At 43.2% G+C, this 19,696-nt stretch overlaps 1 protein-coding gene across 1 annotated transcript in view; it reads left to right on the top strand.

The window, feature by feature from the left end:
- The first annotated feature begins 1,286 nt into the window (after positions 1–1,286).
- Positions 1,287–19,696, top strand: part of LOC146173857 (poly [ADP-ribose] polymerase 1-like) — a 52,551-nt gene continuing 34,141 nt past the window's right edge. Inside the window, exons 1-8 of the mRNA XM_084583837.1 lie at positions 1,287–1,672; positions 8,079–8,220; positions 11,032–11,141; positions 11,719–11,852; positions 12,930–13,001; positions 13,880–13,973; positions 18,721–18,837; positions 19,341–19,423. Coding sequence (XP_084439963.1) covers positions 1,559–1,672; positions 8,079–8,220; positions 11,032–11,141; positions 11,719–11,852; positions 12,930–13,001; positions 13,880–13,973; positions 18,721–18,837; positions 19,341–19,423 — 866 coding nt within the window. The 5' untranslated portion in view covers positions 1,287–1,558. The remainder of the gene's footprint in view (positions 1,673–8,078; positions 8,221–11,031; positions 11,142–11,718; positions 11,853–12,929; positions 13,002–13,879; positions 13,974–18,720; positions 18,838–19,340; positions 19,424–19,696) is intronic.

The raw sequence follows: 19,696 nt of genomic DNA on the forward strand, positions 1-19,696 counted from the left end.
AGGACCAGTAGCAGGCCCGTGCATTTTCTTTTCCTTCTTCCTACAGCCACAACAACAACAACTGTCTACCTCGGACCTGCAGGCCCAGCGTGCTCTGGTCCAGAGCTCGGGCAGCGGCGGCGCGCGGCCAATTTGGCGTTCCGGAATAGGGTCTGCCACTCAGCTCCACAACGCACCTCCCTTCCCAAATCATTTCATTGTAAATAAATGTATTCTCCTCCTCCTTGCTCCCATCGAAACGCAGCCGCCGCGGTCGGCTTTGAACACGGCCGGTATACTCCAGCACGTATCGGGCGTCTTATCCACCGAATTCATAACCAGATTTTACACACAATTAAAGATTACGCGACACACACAACATATGGAGACCTACAGAAATGAAGTTTTTTTTTTTTTTTTTTTTTTTTTTTTTTTTTGTACTTTGGGGAAATCACTGCATGCTTCATACAAGCCGAAAACTATCGAACACGTTTTCTTAGAGTGTTGGGAAGCCTTTTTCTTCTGGGACATATTCTACAACGGACGATTAAAAAAGACCTACCCGTGGATGCATTCCGAATTCGATTTTTTCCAATTGAAGAAGATAATGGGCTACCACTGGACATGGTCATGTTATTGGGCCTGTACAGTATCTGGCGATTCAGAATGGCTTTCAGGCATGCAGACATTGCGAGGAAAATACGGCAGTATTTTCGAGAAGCCGTTGTGAGCGTTATTGATGTTTTCAAGACGCAAAACCAAGTGCCTGAATGGCTTCCGAGAATGGAAGTGTTGCTGCACATGCGCCTGACCTTTAATGGATCACGAAGCCCGAGCTCGCGTGGTTTTTAATCCACCGCACCACTGCGGCGGGGATAACTATATGTGCACCTGTGATTCAGTTCAGTTCAGTCGTTCAGTCGTGTCCGACTCTTCGTGACCCTATGGACCATTTCACGCCACGCTTTCCGGTCTCTCACTATCTTCCTACCATCACATAACTTCATCTGCAGTGCCTGCGCCTGTGATTAATCACTGCTAATCACTGCCTTCCAGTTGACGGAGAGTGCTTGAAAGAAGTTGCGCATTGTGAAGGCTGATAACAACCAGCTACTGCTTCACTTAACGGTCGTCGTGGTATATATACTGTGCGCCTTTCTGTATAAGCTTGCCCGCCTGCAAAAGCAAGGCGGGCAAGCCACGTGGTAGCAACTTTCGCGCGCTGCGCGTGAATCTTATAGCCTCGTCCCAGGCAGCGCTGAGGGGTTGCGTTTTCTGTCTAAAACTACACTAAAATAACAGAAAATAGCTGTTTTCCTCTCGAATAACCCGAATTTGCCTGCACCGTATTTTCTAGCAGGAAAAGCAAAAACTTGTGCGCATAATCATTATTGAATTTATGAATCGCTGTATGCCCGCGACGACAGCCGACTGTGTGCAAGACTGCGCGACGTTGTTTTGGTTATGCTCGCTTGCTTTCGTGTCTGGAAAGCGGCGGAACGCGTGGTGAAGCGTGCTACCATCAAATTTCACGTGAAAGTAATATTTCGTTCTTCTGCGCCTCCTGATCACAGGCAAGATGGCTGAAGATCTTCCCTACATGGCTGAATACGCCAAAAGTGGCCGTTCTTCTTGCAAGGGCTGCAAATCCAAGATCGAAAACGCCGAGCTGCGCCTCGCTGTCATGGTTCAGGTAAGGCCTCTGAGAGACCCAACGGGGACCGTCGTTTTTCGCTGAAACTACAGTTAGTCGCGGCCTAGCGCGGTTGAGATACGTTTTTCTACGGCCTAGCGATGCTCTGAAAGCTCTGCGATTAGCTGTCAAATACTGGTCTTTTGTAGTGCGCTCTTTATTGACTTTCGTTAGGCGGGCGCGGCGGCCTCTTTGCGCACTGCACCAACACGCCGACCCCGATTGCTAGCTGTCCGGCGCGTTTTCTCGTGAGGGCTTGCGCTGCTAACGGCTAGCTCTCCGTTATGTCCGAGAGGCTCATCTTGAAGGCGTTACAGGCTTCCCAAGGTCGCAGGCCGGATTCCGCGAGAGTTTTAGCGCGCGAAACGAGAATGCCGCTGCAGGCAGCTGTATTTTTATCGCGTGACGTTGTCAGATACCCGCGCTTGGCTAGAGCGCCGCGGCTGTGGAGATGTGTGGGCTGTAAGCAAGCCTCGCCTGTATACTTGCATTCTTGCACTGCTTTCCGTGAACAAAATAAGAGGAGAAAAATGCCTTGCCCAGTACAGTGTTCCACGAATTCTGAAACGCTCTAGTTGAACACTGATCGTACCGGCGGTGCGACTACTCGCTGTATCAGTCGCATATTTCACGGCGTGAATGCACTCCTTGCAGAAACTGAAGAGGAGGTACTCTGACCATCATCCTTTACAGTTCCTTGCATTTAGAGAGTGTGAAATAAATGTGTAAAGATTTTTGTAGCTGCCCATTCGAGTTTGTTGGGCTGCGCACCAGGCGCTGTTCAAACTACCTTCTCACTTCTCAGAATAATTGGCTGGCCGACAACACTAGCGGTAAGGTATTTGTGGTGTGGGAGGGGTGGTGTTGAAAAGCCTAGAAACTTGATTTCTTTTGTGAAATGTTTTGCGGAGTGTTTTTTTTTTAAACACTATGTGTTCTGCTATAATTAACGTGAAGCAGCTTGCCCTGAAGCAAACTCTAAATGATTTATTACACACATTGTATAACCTCGAAAATTTAGTGAATAACTTGAATAATTGATGCATGCAGGCCAAATTTCTGGAGGTGAGCCGAGGGGAACTGTTGATTCTTTCAATACTGTACTTGTTAACCGCCACCAAAAATAAAGCTCCTTTTTTCAAGACCACATCACTTGGGCTGCAGCTAATAATTGTTTTTTTTTTTCATCTGAAACATTTGACAAAAAAAAAAAAAAAAAAAAAAACATTTTGTGTTTCTTTGACAATACTGTAAGCCTGATTTCCAGGCTCATACAGGTTTCAATTTAAAAAAGAGAGGTTGCAAATAAAAAAAATCATTTTCTTGCACAATCAGTTGATCATATGTCTTAGGCAGCATTTGTGTGTTTATGGCTTGGCCAGTGGATGTCTTACCTGGTCTACGTGAAAAAAATAAATGAGTGGGCAGCTTACTTAGCACTCTGTAAAGAGTAGACAGGCATAAATCAGATTTACGCTGAGCAGTTGTCACAGACCTGGCTGATGTACTCAGGACGATAATGATAGTAGCAGTAGTGCAGTTTGATTGGATATCCCACTGGTAACGAAGGAAATAGTAAAAATTGTGTTGTAAAGAATGGCACGGTTCTCACTGTCAGTCAGGTAGCCCGTTGTGTCGCAAGACGGTGAGGGCAGGGCAATTTTATGCAGCCCAAGCTAGCAAATGTCAGTCAGGTAATTGAGAAATACACAGAATATAACTAACTGCTATAAACAGGCTGTCCCACATAATGAGTCAAGATTTCAAAAGTGAAAGGCACTTCATATGCGTTTGAACGGGGTGCGTGATGTTGGCGCTAGCTGCCTAGAGCAACTTGGGCTATTTGTTTTTATTAATTTCCCCTTCAATAACTCGATTATGGTTTTAATGTATTTATTTTTTTGCTGTACTTTTTTAAATCTTGACTGTTACCCCAAGTGTGATATGCAAAGTAGTAGAGCACTTGCAGAAATCACTTTTATTACAATCTTTCCTGCACGATGTGCCTCACATAGTCCTATTTCCTATTTACCGAAACAAAAAGCAATGCCCGTAAAATACGAAAAAAAAAAATTCTAGAGATGGGACGTTAGGGGTGCTGCTCTGACAGTGTCCAATGCACGGGATGAACATGGTCTGCTGTAGAGCGTGCTGTGTGACTGGCCACAGCGAAGTGACAGGTGCTATGCTGGGTCAGCATTGAGAGTATGCAGCATTATCGAAAGTGGTGCTACTATCTCCCTGACCTCAAGTCATCTGATTGGTCGAAATGCCAGAACCGGGTGTTGCCACTAGGGAACCGGAAGAGGTGGCCACATCATGCTCCGGCGTTTCCATCAATAACGATGCAAACGATAATGACGCAAACTCGGAGTACAGTTCTTGGTTTTTGGTATTGGGACCTGCAGTTTTTGTCGAATGATAGCTGGCCTGGCGTTCCTTCTTTTAGGTAGAATCAAAAGGCTGTTTTCATTTCTTTCGCAGTCTTGGGGTACAGGGCTTGGCCACCAGCATGTGTTTGCACCGTAATGTGACATGCCCCATCATGGTGGTTGGGCGGTTGTGGCTCTTGACTGCTGAGCTTGGGGAGACAGAATAAAATCCTGGCTGTGCCTTCCACTTAAAAAAAAAAAAAAATGCAAGTCACCTGTGTGCTGTGCAATGTCAGGGCACGTTAAAGAACCCCAGGTGTTCGAAATTACTCCGTAGCCCTCCACTACGGTGTCTATTGTCTAATGATGATTTCCATTGGTTGCTCTGGAGCAGATTTTCTTGCTCTGGGATAACGATTTTGAATTTACTGGTTGACCAAGATAGGCTGTGCATATTGCGCTGGTTGTTCGGAGTCACTCTGGGCGCTCTAGCTCTATCTGTTGACCAGCGTCTAGTTTAAGTTCTAGTTGGCGATGTCATTTCCACAGGTTGCGGGACTTTTTGGCTGTTTTTGTGGTTTAAGAGATAATGGGAGAGAACACTGGGCTCATATGACCGCTTTTTGTGCACATATGTGACGAAGCACGTCTGTCGAAAAACAACTGCAGCGTTAAAATCAAGCGAAAGCAAGTTGCAGAGTGCCACACTCCCGCCTGTTTATCAATCGCAACACATTTTTGGCTGGGATGCAACTTCAACTTCTGGAACCGACTCGGCATTACTTCCGCCGTGCCGTTTGCCTTGTTCCACTGGTCGACCAAGGCCGATTCACTCTAAGGGCTTAGGTTGCTGTCTTCCAATTTGGGCACCCAGCTATAATCGACCAGAGGAAATCACCATAAGACACTTTGGGATGTTAGGACTATCAACCAAATCATGCGACATGAGCTGGAAGCCGAATTACCTACAACTAGCATGATTTCCTGTTGCTTCGACATGGACACTGTAACACTGCAAACGTAATTTGCGTCCAATTCACCAGTCATTGTGGAGTCTGGATATAGACGAGTCTTATGTGAAAGTACTGGAAGATATGTATAGTGATTACAAAGCAGCCATATTTCTGCATAAAGAAAGTTATAAAAATCCCATATATGTGTTTGGCTAGGACATCTCCCCAGTACTATTCACAGCTTGCTTAGTATGAAGTATTCAGAGACTTGGAACAGTTAGAGATAAGGGTAGATGGAGATTACCTCTGTAATCTGCGATTTGCTGATGACATTGCCTTGCTAAGTAATTCAGGGGATGAACTGCAAAAAATGATGACCTAGACAGAAGTATAAAGGTAGGCTTGAAAATCAATAGGCAGAAGACTAAGGTAATGTTCAACAGCCTCGGGCAGGAACAGCAGTTTACGTTAGGTAGTGAAGCACTGGAAGTAGTAGGCGAATATGTCTATTTGGGTCAGACGGGGACCGCAGACCTATGCCGGAGCTCTAATATTATCAGCTTCAAAACTTCCCATAGGGCCAGTGTATCAGAAAACTCTAGTCTGAGTTCGCTAAAATTTGTGTGTTTACAGATTGGGGTGATGCCCGCATTCAAAGTAAAATGTATTGATATTGTTGAGCACGCAGCCACATTGTAGCGAAATCAGTTGAAAAGATGCAGCAGTGAAAATTCATTGAGATAACAGCTGAATCGATAATTAGGAGGTAAAGAGAAATGAAATGCTTTTCAGGATGTAATGGTGTGGTAGTTTTTATTGGACGGAACAACGAAATAATGCTGACAGATTGGAATTGGATGGGAGGTAAGATAGACACATGGGTCTGTCTCCTCTTCCAGCTCGTCTGTCAGCGTTGTTTCATCGTCCTGTCCAACATGAGCCAACTACCCGACTCGGCCCTTTTCGTAGCTTTTGTTGGCCTATTCTAGATGACTCCAAAATCTGTAAATGTCTGAAAAGTGCATGTAAAGCTAGTCGCTTATTTTTAACCTGCTTCTGGTATGATTCAGACCACAATATTGAGATATCTAGGACCATACTTGGAGTTGAATGCATTTGGCAGATGTGCTATGAATGGCAGTTTTGCCAGTTTCCCGCAAGTGAAAATTTATTACAGCTGTCTTACCTTCACTCACCAATCAGGCAGTAACAAAAAGGGTTCTGCTTAGATTTATGACAATGCAGTGAGTTAAAATGGTAGATGCAATATTAGGAGCAGAGGTAGTAGCTCTGTGAGGTTAAGTTGAAACCTTGTGAGATGGCCCACCTTTGTTCATCACTATATCGGTGTTCCCGATATTGTGTAACTATAAATGTACGGTACAGTTGCGGCGATACAAATCTCATGGGGTTGTGAAAAAAATTCGTATAGAAAATGAACACAAATTGGTACTCAGGACCATAGGATTCCACGCAGATTTGTTCACAGCCTAGGAAATTACAGCATTGTGGCCACAGTTTGTCATTTGCGGTGCTTAGAGCACAACAGACGATCTCAGTGTCGGCTGTGTGCATACTGCGGGGCTGGCTGCTGCGGAGAGAAGGTCATGTGCAGGCCTTGCATGCTTGCTGTGTGCGCTGCCGCCAAATGAACGCGATGCATAGCGCGATTGGTAATTTGTGAAATTTGCATCGCCGCACACTTCTAGCGATTTGCGAAACAAGGCAGGTAATCGCAGGGTAGGTGATGTGTGAGCAGTGCGACAAGCGGTTGCAGTTGTGTCATATTGGGCGTGGTACGAATTGCGCATCGATAAAATTCCCGATATCAGCAGTATGCTTTCAGTGCAGGGAATGCACTCGCTTTCCCAGTTGCTGTATATAAGTTATTTATGAAAAAAAACCACTGGTTGTTGTTCCTCTTGTTCACAGCTTGCCATGGCGTGTCTGCGTTGTGCGACGATACAGAGATGGCAGCGCCGTGCAAGCCCCGCTCCGCTGCACACAGCTGGTAGTCGCAGTTCGTGCACTCATATCATCCCTAGTGGCGCGGGAGAGTGTTCGGAGCATCCGAAGTCCTGCATATTTTGCACGATGCATTCCGGCCGGGGAATTCGTATAGTAGATGTTCTACCGTAGTTCTAAGATTGTTTCCTTATTCTCTATTTAAAGCAAGCTACATTTGCGCAGCAGGTTGACAAATGTAAAATGTTGTTCTGTTGCTGAAGATGACGAAATTGCTGGTTTGATTTGTGGGCAACCTCGCGAGGCTAGGTTGAAATCTTGTGAGGGGGGCATGTAATGTGATGGCGGGATAAACGATAGTCATCGAGGGTAACTGGCTGCATCCCAAGGGTAAGAAAGCATAACAGGTTACGGCCGAGAGTGAGGTGGATGGATGATGATAGGAAGTTTGCAAGGGATAAAGTGGATGCAGCTTGCACATGACTGGGTTAATTGGAGGGATACGGCAGAGGCTTTTATCCTGCAATGGGTGTAGATAATGATGCTGATGGCAAGAACCTGTACATACATGTACGGGATTTATGTTGTCTGTTCGCATAGATAACAATGCTCCTGCCTACCTTGTGTTACTGTTATGCCTTATATATGGACTTTTTGATTATCTCCATTTTCGCCTTGAATGCACATTTCAACTGATACAGCCAATTGATGTTCGTTACTGCAGATGCTAAGAACAAGCTGCTGTAGGGCTCCTTGTGTGATTTTATATGTTGGCGCGATTGCTTGTTGTAGTTTCATCCACTCTGCCTCTCTTCCTTCAGCAGTATTTATTACGACCTGTGTGGCATTGGAAAAACTCTAAGCATGATTCATTGCTTATATTTGCTTAGCACGTGGAATGCTATAAATATCTTCTCCATGACAGCTTTGGTGTACCACGGCGCTTGTCACTTTTGGAATTGTCGCAAAACGCTTCAACGGCGGTTCATTTGCTTCGTTTGCATAGCTATTGAAATTCGTCTAGCCTACATTTCTCCGTCAAATTGCAGTGACATCGCTTTTTGCTTTATCTGTACATTACTCACACGCTTGTCGCTCCTCGTTTCTTCTGTGCAGTCTCCCATGTTCGATGGCAAGACACCCAACTGGTACCACTTCATGTGCTTCTTTGCCAAGCAGCGGCCAAAGTCTGTCGGTGACATCGACAAGTTTGGCACACTTCGGTATGAAGACCAGAAGCGCATTGAAGAGAAGATTGGTGAGCGACTATCACAGCTATGCTGTTCATCGCCCTTCTTGGGTTGTACTCATGGTGGTGACGAGCCCTCATTTTCTTAGCTGGATCACTGGCCTAACCCTTGAAGCTTTTGCTTACCATGCCTGCTAAAATTGTTCAGTTTGAATGCTGGCACAAGATTTCCCATTTTTGAGCAATCCTGACTGCTTTTGGACAAGTAACGCTGTTCAGTATGTTACATGTCTTTTTTTTTTGTCAGAAATGCAACGCTACTCTTGATAGGAAAAATAATACATTGCATAAAAACAGTAACAACACAAGGATGTGAAGTGAAGATCTGCTGGGTGCCCAGTCATGTAGGGATCAGTGGTAATGAGCGAGCTGATGTATGCGCCTCAGCTGCTCGGAACGCTAACATAGAAAAAGTAAGCATACCGCATAAAGATGTTCTAAAATTCATACAACGAAAACTGGAAGAGAAATGGCAGGATTCATGGGACAAGGAAGTAAGCAACAAATTACACTTAGTGAAGCCAGTGATAGAGGAAAGGAAATCATGTACTCACCAAGAGCGTTTCTTCGAAGTAGTTTTATGTCGCCTCCGAATCGGTCACACTCATTTAACACATAACTTCATACTCACAAAGTGAGATGTACCTACATGCGAACTCTGCGGAGAAGTTGTCACCACTAACCACATTTTAGTTAATGTACTAAACTTGAACAACTAAGGTAGAAACACTTCCCACTAATTTATAAAGAACGCACCCCACTGCACCCAAGCTTACTAATAGGCGAAAAGTCACTCATTGATATTTCCCACTTTTTTTCATTCCTTAAAGAAGCAAAGCTTTTAAACCAACTGTAAAATCTCTTAACTGTTTAATTTCAATTCTTGCTCTTGGCGCATGATGGCCTGAGTCGCCTATGTGCCATAAAAACTCATCACGTCACATCACATCACGTCACATCACATCACATCACATTACATCACATCACATCACATTAAGAAGGAGTAATGGAACGATCACAGCAACCTTGGCACCAAGGCAGCTTTCCATTCTTCGTCTCGCACTAACCCTGCAAAAAAATACAATATTCTTGTGATTTTTCACCATCGTCAATTGGCTTTGTAGGTGCAGGTTGAAACTTTGTACGGAAAAAGGATGTCCTCCACACCTCTTATCTTTGTTTGGAGATACGTAGGTGATTGCTTTGTCCAGCCCAGACTGTGTTGTTCTGTTTGTTTTGTTTGTTGTAAAGATATACTGCTTTCCGTGTCTGTCCAAAATTGCCAAGTATGTTCTGAATGGTTTCTTACCACCAGCAGTATAACAGACAACAGAGTTTTCTGCAGGAGGGATCAGGGTTGTTCTTGCCATTATAGGATGGAGTCCCGAAGCACCGGGCACGAGCAGTTGATTTTCTTCACAAAACATATATTCCAGATATTTTTTTGTTCTGTTTTCTGACTGTGATGCATTTAATATTTTTTTGGTGCCATTAGCAAATTTTGTCAGCTTTTTTCTTCATATGCGAAGTGTTCTGGTCCTTATTAGCTACATTGTGATGCGCCTCATAAGGAAAAATTTTATAATTCTGTGGTCGAAAAGATTGGTTATGAAACCCTGTAATTGCCAGCTTCAGGATCCTGTATAGTACAGTTGTGTACGTTACAATCTAGCAGTTATTTTTTTACTAGGTAGTTAGGTACTATTTAGGTGTGAAAATTCTTGTTTTGAAAGGGCAGCTGAAAGACCGACGTCTGCCCATATTGCATAAGGAGGGTGGTTGAAGTCGTAGACTCATGTCAACGCCAAGTGAACTGATAGTGTACACCTTGTCTACCTTTAATATAGAACAAAATGTGCTTCCTTTTGGTTTCTGTGGGGCTGAACAAAAGCTACCACTCTCTCTTGAAGGAAGCAGAAGTGGCTCCACCTATTGTCAAGATTGAAATGCCTGGCTAAAGTAGACGTCTCAAATAGAGGACATTTTGCCTGCTTACCTCATGTTTTGTCACTGAATTTAGTATTCCTTGCTAATCATAGCTATGCGCTTAATGTTTTTGGTGAGAAGAACCGGCAAAAGGACGCAAAGCGTTTTGTTAGAGAAGATTTTTCCTGCTGAATTGCTACTTTAAGGGGGGACATGGCTCTTATAGCTATTTTTGTCTAATTTTTTACCAAATTTGATAAAACCTGGGATTCTGATTCAGTTTCTTGCACTCATTTCAAATATGTAACTATTTTTTCAATTGACCAATTAGTTTTAAAAGAGAACTATGAAAAGATAACTGCACTACAAAATATTCACATCGATACTTCTCTTAGTATTGGAAAGCATAATGAATACAATGTTAGGAGCACTTCTTTGATATAGCAAATATTAGCGATGTAATAGCAGTTCAAAGTTGACTGTTTCATATCTGAATGCCCTACTGTCTGATTTGGAGCAAAATTGAAAAACTCTGAACTGCTATAACATAGGTACTATTTGTTATATTTAAAAAAGTGCTCCTAACATTGTGTTCATTATGTTTTCTTGTGCGTAGCAGGGTGTCCATGTGAATTTTTTGTAGTGTGGTTATTTTTGCATTGTTTCTGGAAATTATGAACAATTAATTTCATTATCTTTAGAACTAATTGACCAATTAAAAACATAATTGCATATTTGAAATCAGTGCAAGAAACTTAATCAGCATACCTGGTTTTATCAAATTTGGTAAAAAATTGGAAAAATAATTTTAAGAACCATGTCCACCCTTAAGCGGTCATGATCCAGCTATGTCCAGCTGCCTTTCTCATATATATTCATTGCATTCCTGTACAGAGAGCAAGCTGGAAGCAGGCACAACTGCAGATGACCTGAAAGACTTTTCCACTGAGTATGCAAAGTCTGGCAAGAGCACTTGCAAGGGCTGCAATGAGAAGATAGCTAAGGTGAGTGAAGTAGCGGACCACCATGACCGCCTTTTAGCATTGTTTACAGATGGTGCCAATACTGTATCATCTTCACCGTGCGCCATGAAGACTATGCACAAAATCAATTTTTTGGGCCGGTTAGACAAAGAAAAGCTTTTTAGTTTATAAACTTGTTGCGGATGTTACTTTTTTTTTTGACAGCCACCTCTGTTTTTTATTTCAGTGTTCAGAATTAGCTTTTCAAAATTGTTCAGATGTTCTGTGTATGCATTGGAGTTAGGGCTACCTTGAAAAATTGAGGCATTTGCTTGGAATTTGCATCTCTTGCAGATGTTTTGTGTGTGTGTGTGTGCTGGAGCATGGTTATCCTCAATCTTATCAGAGTGCATCTACAAGCTGCTGCAAACATGCTTTTGTGGTTTTCTACATATTCAAAAATGTCAATCTTGATTAGTCAGTAAAGTCAGTGTCATGACCATTTGCTATGGATGCTACTTCTAGGATCTGGAAATGGGCCCCATGCAAATGGGCTGTCGTGTGCGCTGTGGTCCCCAGCGGTGAAGGAAATATCGTTTTCTTGTTTTTTTTCCTCCAGGGGGAGGTGCGGATTTCCAAAAATGACTACGACAGTGGCTATGCCAAGATGCGAGGTGCCATCCCCATGTGGTTCCACGTGGACTGCTTTGTCCAGAAGCGAGACGAGCTGGACTACACACTGGGGGCTGACAGGTAACTGCCTATGGATGGCACCGTATGTCCCTCGCCTAAAGTAAGCAGGTTAAGGGTTCATGTTGAAATGGACATTGGGGTAGTGTCTCTAGGAATTTACATTCGATAGCAGTGTTCCTGAAGTCTCTAATGGGCGTTGCCTGTAATACGGGGATATTTTTTAAAGCGCTGAAACAACACAGATGAATGAAGAACAAACAGGGATGAGCACTACTTCCAACCAGTTGGAAGTAGCGCTCGTCCCTGTTTGTTGTTTCTTCATCAATGCTGCTTTAGCGCATAGAAAAATGTCTTGCAAAAACTAGCCTGATAACACTGCCCTTCTGAGCCTTATTAGTACAAAAGGAGAGCTGCTTCTGCACTGTGTGTAAACTTGCTGCTTGCCTCCTATCTTTTTGTGGCTTCTGAAAGTCTTTTTATTATTATAGACAGTATTAATTGAAGCAGTAATGCTACTTGAAAACATTTTTGTGACAGCGTAATGGCATGTCATGACATGTGACAGGGATGTCGATTTATGTCAGCATTACTTGACATTATGAAATCAACTGCAGTGGTACACATTTCCCTCATTAATTTTTTTTTTCTTGATTAAGAAAGGAAAGAAAAGACTGCTTGTTCCATTTGACAAACACAAATAATTGCAACGGGCCCTGCTGTTTCGGAGTAGTAAAGAAACACAAACTGCTTGGAAAATAACTGAGGGCCTATTCAATACTTGCCAACAGCTTTGTCCTGCTTGAAAGGATAGACTGTGAATGTTTCTATGCGGAAGGCTGACTTAGCGCTGATGCCTTCCTATCGAATGTACAAAAAATCTATGTAGTATTGAGATTTATGCTGTGATCACGATGAAAACGATATCGCAAACGAAACACGAGTACGGAAAGACAGCGCAGACGGGCGCTTCTCATGTTTGTTTGCGCTTTGTTTTCATCATGAACGTACACCAACTTTCCCAACTTTCTGTGCTGCTTTATGCTTCGGTGAACAATGTCACGAGAAGAGGCTGTTGCAGTTTTTTGTGTATGCTGGGAGGTTTTGAGAGTGGTAGAGTGCAAAGGGTTGTGATGTCAGCCTTCCAGGGTTCATGTCACTGGGTGTCGACGACCAGAAGATGCTCAAGGAGAAACTGAAGAAGCAGGAGAGGTGCGTGGCAGTTTTGTTTCCTTTCGTACCTTTTAAAGCTAGTGTCGGCCATTCGGTGAGATTTCGAAACCTGTAACGGTTCAAGCGTTGCCACTGTAGCAGCATCCACCAAAAATAGCCCGATTATTTCCACTTGCGTGGTAATGTCGGGACCGAAAGCACTCCACGAAGGAAGGCACCTGGGCTTTTTTTTTATTGCTTTGCACTGCAGAGACTCTCTACAGTCGAACCTTAATATACTAAACCTCAATGTGACAAAATTCTCTATGCATCAAATTTTTTAAAATTTCCCAATCTCTGTCCTATTAAAAACCATGTACTCTTTTTTTCGTGATTTAATGAAGTAATTTTATGCCGTGGCTGGAGACGTGCGAGAGAAGCCCGTGTAAAATGCTGAGGGCTGCTTTCGCGGTCCCAACATTGTGGGAGGTGTGCTCGTCCTGCTTTCAGTTGTGTGTGCATTGTGAGTACCATGGTCATGAAATCAGCATGGTGAAACGGCGTTGAAACTGAAACCATCTGAACTGTCAACCGACGCCATCGCTAGATAGCGCCTTTGTCTTGCTGAAAGCTTGATGCTGATAGCGCTGAGTAATGATGAGTCCAGAACTGTGAATTTAAACTCGGAATCATTTGGACCTATATATAGCACGTGGCTCAAGTCTGACTCAATAAAATGGATTGAAAAAAAAAAAAAAAAAATACTCGTATTACTGTGTGAATATTTTTACAGTGAAGTTCATGAAGAGAAGGTTTTGTTGGACACAATTTTGATGTGATTCCAACTAGAACAGATCATTTTCAAGGAAATTGAGACTCTTTATGTTTTGTGATGACGAGGAAAAATAAAGTAAAATGTGGTTTGGTTTGGTTTATAGGAAGAGAAAGCCAAAGGAGGACACAGTGGATGGACCGTCTGCGGCGAAGCAGCCGAAGAAAGAGGTGGACGTTGAAGAGGAGAAGGCCCTCAAGGTAGAAGAAGAAGAAGCCTCTTAGTAGCCCCAGAGGCATGGATATCTCGGCTTTCTGCTGTAGTTTCGAAGCGCGCAGTCCCAAAGGGGATCACTCCGTGCACCCTTATGGGCGTAGATAACCGTGCTAACTCTTTGCGCATAGATTAACACAACCGTCAAGCTTTCCAGTGCGGATCACTGCCTCTTTTTAAGCTTTCATTTGGTGATGCGGTTGACAGCCATGACGCTGATGCTTGCATCTCCAGTTACGTGTGGGGTTGCAGCCAACATATCATTCCGCTGGAAAGTAAGGGGTTAGAGCAGCTAGTCTTAGTGCGTCCTGAGAACTTGGTATATTTGCTTGTTTACTACAGCCTTTGAACTGGGAGCAGCTGGGAGTTCTGCTGGTGCAAGCCCCTTATGAATTGGTTGGATAAGGTTGGGACTCAAGGTCGGGAAAAGGAAGAATAGGAAGCCTGCGTGGGAAAAGAAAAAGTACTGGACAGGCAGAACCCTGTTTCCAAAAGCCATTCATTGCACATGCAGAGAATTAAAAAATAAAAACCCTCTGCTTTTTGGTCTTGGAGGGATAGACTCTCCCCTTTGCAGAAAGTTTTTGGGAAAAAGTCATCTGCTTTGAAGTGGTTATTAATGTGGGACTTGATCTGCTGTTGTGTCTAGCAGAAAAGCCACCTAGTGCTTGTAGTTGGCTGGTGTAACATCCTGGCCTAACCGTGCTTTCAGGAATCCTAAGCCCACCGTTTCAGTTCTGCTTCACAATATCGATCACAGCTTGATTTTTAGTTCACGCAGCTTCTTTTTGTAGAAGGGCGCGTGTGATCGATTTTCAGGAGTGAGGTGAAGACTTTTTAGCTTCCTTGCATGGTGTTTTTTTTTTTCTTTTCTCGCTTTTTTCGCTCTTTGGAATGCATTCTGTTTGTGACGTGTAGAGATGCCATGTTTCGCAGTGTCTCCTGTTTGTGACTGCTTGTTATGTGGGTGAAGGGTTCTTTTTTTTTTTTTTTTTCTTTCCACAAGGCTCTTTGCCGAGAGCCCGTTATAGATTTTCTCTCCTACTTTCATGTTTGCTGTGTGGGCTCTCTTGTTTTCTCGAGCTTTCTTTTCTTTCAATTTATCTCCATTGCATGTAGCGTTTGTTTTTGGTTGTTTGCTGGACACTTTTTCTGTTGTGGGTTTTTCTCATGGTGTGCTTTTTTTTTCTTGTTGTCATGCCATACTGGGGGTTTAATAATTCCTTTTCTCAGAGCGTCTTGGACTGTTCAGTGTGCTTGTCACTTTTTTCATTGCCATTTGGCACCATTCCTCTGTGTTGTTTTCTGTTTCCAACTCTCTCTCTGCATCCTTGCATGCTCCGGTTCTTTAATAAAAGTAGTCTCTACAGGGCACATAGCTGTCTCTGTGTCTCTTTCTTTGTTTTTTGTTAGAACTCTGCAGCGGTATGCATTTGGGTGCGCCCGGCCACATTTACTTACAAACACATTACTTGGCATTGATCGAATATTTAGGGGAATCCCCCAAGGTGGAGTAGATTTGTAATAAGCAAGTAGTTATATTCATTAAAATCCACCCAAGCACTTATGGCCTACTCGTGCTTTGAGCTGGGGCTGAAAAATTGATTTATTGGTCTAGAGGCCCACAGTAGTTGAGAACGAGATGTGTTCTTTTTGTAGCTTAGCTTGAAAATGCAGCGTGTCTTTTACAAGAGTGCGGGGGAATGGACAGTGCCTTAGAGGGAGTGATAGAGAAAGCAGTTTGAAGAGGTATGTTAATGAACTGCTTGCCATGGTCGGAGAAGCGCCCTGCTTCTGCATTAATGTGCAAAAACAATTTCTTTTTTTTTCGTATGTTCATCGGATAAATTTTTACAATCGATGTTTGATTTCCCTCAAGTCAACGGTGAACTTGGTTCTTGTTAGTTTACCATGTGGAAGTGAACTTTGCTGAGACAATTTTCCAGTGCCGACTGTTCTGCAATAATGTCATGGTGTCGCAAATTGTGCCCACCGGGCATTTCACAACCTTGGGTTAGGGGTAAGTTCTGCATGTTGAAAGGTCTATGACTCTCATGCAAGCTTAATGGTCTTAGCTAAGAATTCCAAACACAGTCAGACAACTGATAAGTGAACCTGACGGCTTCCAAGCATTGATTTCATTGTCATGCTGTGTGAAGATTAGCATCACAAGTCACTGAAAGACATGCGCAATGAAAGTCTATATGTGTGAGTTTTGGACTTTTGCCGGCTGACGTTCGTCCTGAGAGGGAACTGGACAGCATGCAATCGTCGTATCCTCTTCTGGACACAGGTTGGGCCTTTCTGAAATTTCACTGTGGTTGCTTTTGGTGCCTGTCACTCTGGGTTACACAGATTGTTTTGTATTTGGGTTTCGACATTTGCAGAAACACTCTAGTACTGATGATGATTGTGGGCCCCAGAATACTTCCGGTATCACTGGCTGGGTGTTCGAAAAGGTGCCAGTTATGCAGATGTAGATGACGCGTGTCACGCCACGATTGAAAATGTGCTGATGCTGGTGAGGGTTATTTGATAAAGCATTCTGTGCGGCGTTTGGTAAGGCCAAGGTGCAGGTGATGCATCGACTTTTGATGTTCGCACTTGGTGTTTACACGAAACATCTGCATTCCCAAATTCTTAAAACTGGAAGTGATTTTTCAGAACCCTATTTATGCGAGGTAAAAGGTAGCTGCCTTGGATCTCCGAGCATTGCGTATTGCCTTGCAGGAAAGCTAGATTTGCAGGCGCAGTGGAAATGCCTAAATAGGATGCATATTCATTACCACTAGTTCCAGGATATTCCCATCAAAAACCTCAGTTTTAGCCGTTTGCGATCCGAACTTGACCATATTTGATTTTAATTATGATACTCGTGAGCAAGAGAGAAAATTCTCTAAATAAGTTTGCAGCATTTATTTGGGCCCACTTTGCATGCCTTGCTGATGTGACCAAGGTTGGTATAAAGCCTTTGTCTTGTTCAGAAGTCATTGAAAATATGCATTTTTTTCAGTTAAAAGCAAATTACAATAAAATTTATCTAAGCTTATATACTGGCCAAACACTATACTGTAGGCTCCACTGGTTGGTTCTGGGGTGTTCCTATTTCCGTACCTTATGTAAAATATGTTGTACACACGTAAAGGTGTGGTTGATAAATTGACAAAATAAAGATTCATAAGACTGTAGTTCGTTCTCATTTGCTTCAAACTTGGAAGTAAAGCTTTGGCCTGAAAGAACACGAAGTAATGATGTGCCATACCTTTATGCATACATTTCACATCTGGCAAGGTGTAGCAGTGGACTTAATTACAAAGGTTAAAGAGATGTTGGCAACTGGAATAGATGCAGAGAGTTCATCCCGCAATGAGGGGAAAAAGGAATGCACGGAAGGAGCTCGCAAATGCTGTCTAGATAATTTTTTTGGATTGTTCATGTATATTGGGCTAGGCTGACAAGAGCCTGAAAAGCTTATCCATTCTTTGTGCGGGCACAAGGCCATGCACTTAGCAGAGCTGTTGTAGCCCTCTCTCTTGTCCGCTCGAGTAGTTAGAATGCAATCTGGCAGACGGCGTTACGGGTAGTAGCTATTAGAAGTGCAGAGTGAAGCAGAATAAAACATGCAAGGTATTTGAGTGAGAGCTGTATATGATTGAAAGTTTGCTCAGAAAAATCTTTTTAAACAAGCACTATACAGTTTAGCACAATCCAGAGACTGCGGGGTGGAATGATGTGACCTTCGTCTCTTCATTTGAGAAGCATTAATTTTTCTCCATCCTAAGTAGCCACAGATCATTGGCTATCTTTATTTGTCATTTCAACAACCACGAGGCACTGGTTGGCCACAGTTGTCGCAAAGTGCGTTGGAGGCGTAAACTTACGAAAGAACAAGAACACTGTTCACATCTGATTACCGGACAGGCTACTGAGATGCAATCTGCCGATATGTGGGCGTTATAAAAACTGCTGAAATGTGCAAAATTGGCCACAGAACCATTTTGAGAAAGGGAACACAGGAAATTATTTTTAAGATGGAGACCTTCGTCATTTATGGTAGGTTTGGTGCAGTTGCAATGTGCATTGTTTGCATTTTTTTTTTTCTAAGGATGACGTTTTAAAATTCGCTGGTATGTTTGCATAACAAGTTTTGAAAGAAATCAGTCAAGGACAGCATAAGTGAGATTTTGAAACCAGGCTAGAGTCACGATGTGGAGGTGTCAAGTCTGGAGGGATACTGTATAAACTGGGCATCTAGGACGATATTTTTTTTTTTTGCGCAATCTTGGCCTGCTTCTCAGTAAAATCTGAAAATGTTTAGCCTGGGGTGGAAACTAAGGTCACTTTTGTGTGCTTGTTCTGACGGGGTTCTTACTCTGAAAGTTAGTTTTCATGAGAGAACATGTTCTACAGCCTTGGTGCAACACGACAATGAACAAAATTGATAATCGTCACAGCTGGGCTGCTGCCCGTAACACAAGGTTAAGGATGTTTTGGGAAAGTTGCATCTGTCGCCTAGTGGTTCCAGTTTGTAGGTTGCCATTAATGTACAAATGTTCGATTTCTAATTCTCAGACATTCCTCCTGCGTACTTGTGTCAGAATGCATGCCATAGTCTTTGCGTGAAAATTTTTAATTGCTCGAGGGCCAAATGTTCGGATAGAAGCTGGCTGCGTGTGAAGGTTTTGGCTGACTTTGTTGCGGTTTCCTTTCTTATTTTTTTTTTTTCCCCTGCAGAAACAATCTGACCGCGTGTTCAAGCTTCGTGGTGACCTGCAGAAGAATCTTTCCAAGAAAGAGTTGCAGGAACTGCTGGAGTTCAACGGCCTAGACATCCCACCTGGGGAGAGCCGGGTATGGAGTGATTATATGCGCTTATGTGCGTTTTCTGAAGAGTTACTGCAGTTAAGGAGGCCGCTTAGGCAGTGGATTTTTGTGCTTTTAAGATTATCATTTATTTATTTTAGTCTTTCAACACTCCACTAGAGTCCCTCCTGTGTGGGTATTACAGGGGAAAGAGGGTGGGGGGGGTCAGTGTAAAAAACATAATAAGGAACGTCATTAATGAGTAAAGGCACAATAAACAAGCTAGGCATAACATGGAGTAATAATTAAGCACGAGAGAGTAAATAAAGAAGTGGGCGATAGAAAACAGTATAATACAAATTGGGGGTTTGCAGAAAGGCATAAGGCTTAGCAAAGTTGATTAAAATAACAGCAGTGAAGCTGGCAGGGGTGTCGGATAGGCTGAGCTATACTTTAATTGTTGATTAACTGGTTGAGATTTTTGCTCTGCGATTGCCATTGCGACACCTATTTGTGAAATACCCATGACGCCTTCTATTTTGCTTGTGTAGATCTTGGACCTTCTGTCGGACAGCATGGCCTTTGGCGTTTGCCAGCGGTGCCCAGAGTGCAAAGAAGGACAGCTCAAGCTCAAGTAAGTAGCGGTACCTAACCTCTCTGTCCTTGGTTGGGGTTTTTCCAGTGTCAATGTTTTTCAGGCAAAGCTGACTGAGTGTTGGCAGCACTTATGCAGCATCTTGTGTTTTTTTTTTCAAAACGAGCTCATTAATTAGTCTCTAGACAAGTGGTGTTGCATCATAAATAACCGCAGAATCAAGCCTGTCACAAAGCTGTTGGCCCTTTGACTGCAAGGACGGACTAGCAGTGACAGACTATATTGAAACCGAAATTTCCTACTTCTACCGAT

The sequence above is a fragment of the Amblyomma maculatum genome, chromosome 11, assembly GCF_055883805.1.
Source record: "Amblyomma maculatum isolate TAMU_Amacu chromosome 11, ASM5588380v1, whole genome shotgun sequence".
In the NCBI taxonomy this organism is placed as follows: domain Eukaryota; kingdom Metazoa; phylum Arthropoda; class Arachnida; order Ixodida; family Ixodidae; genus Amblyomma; species Amblyomma maculatum.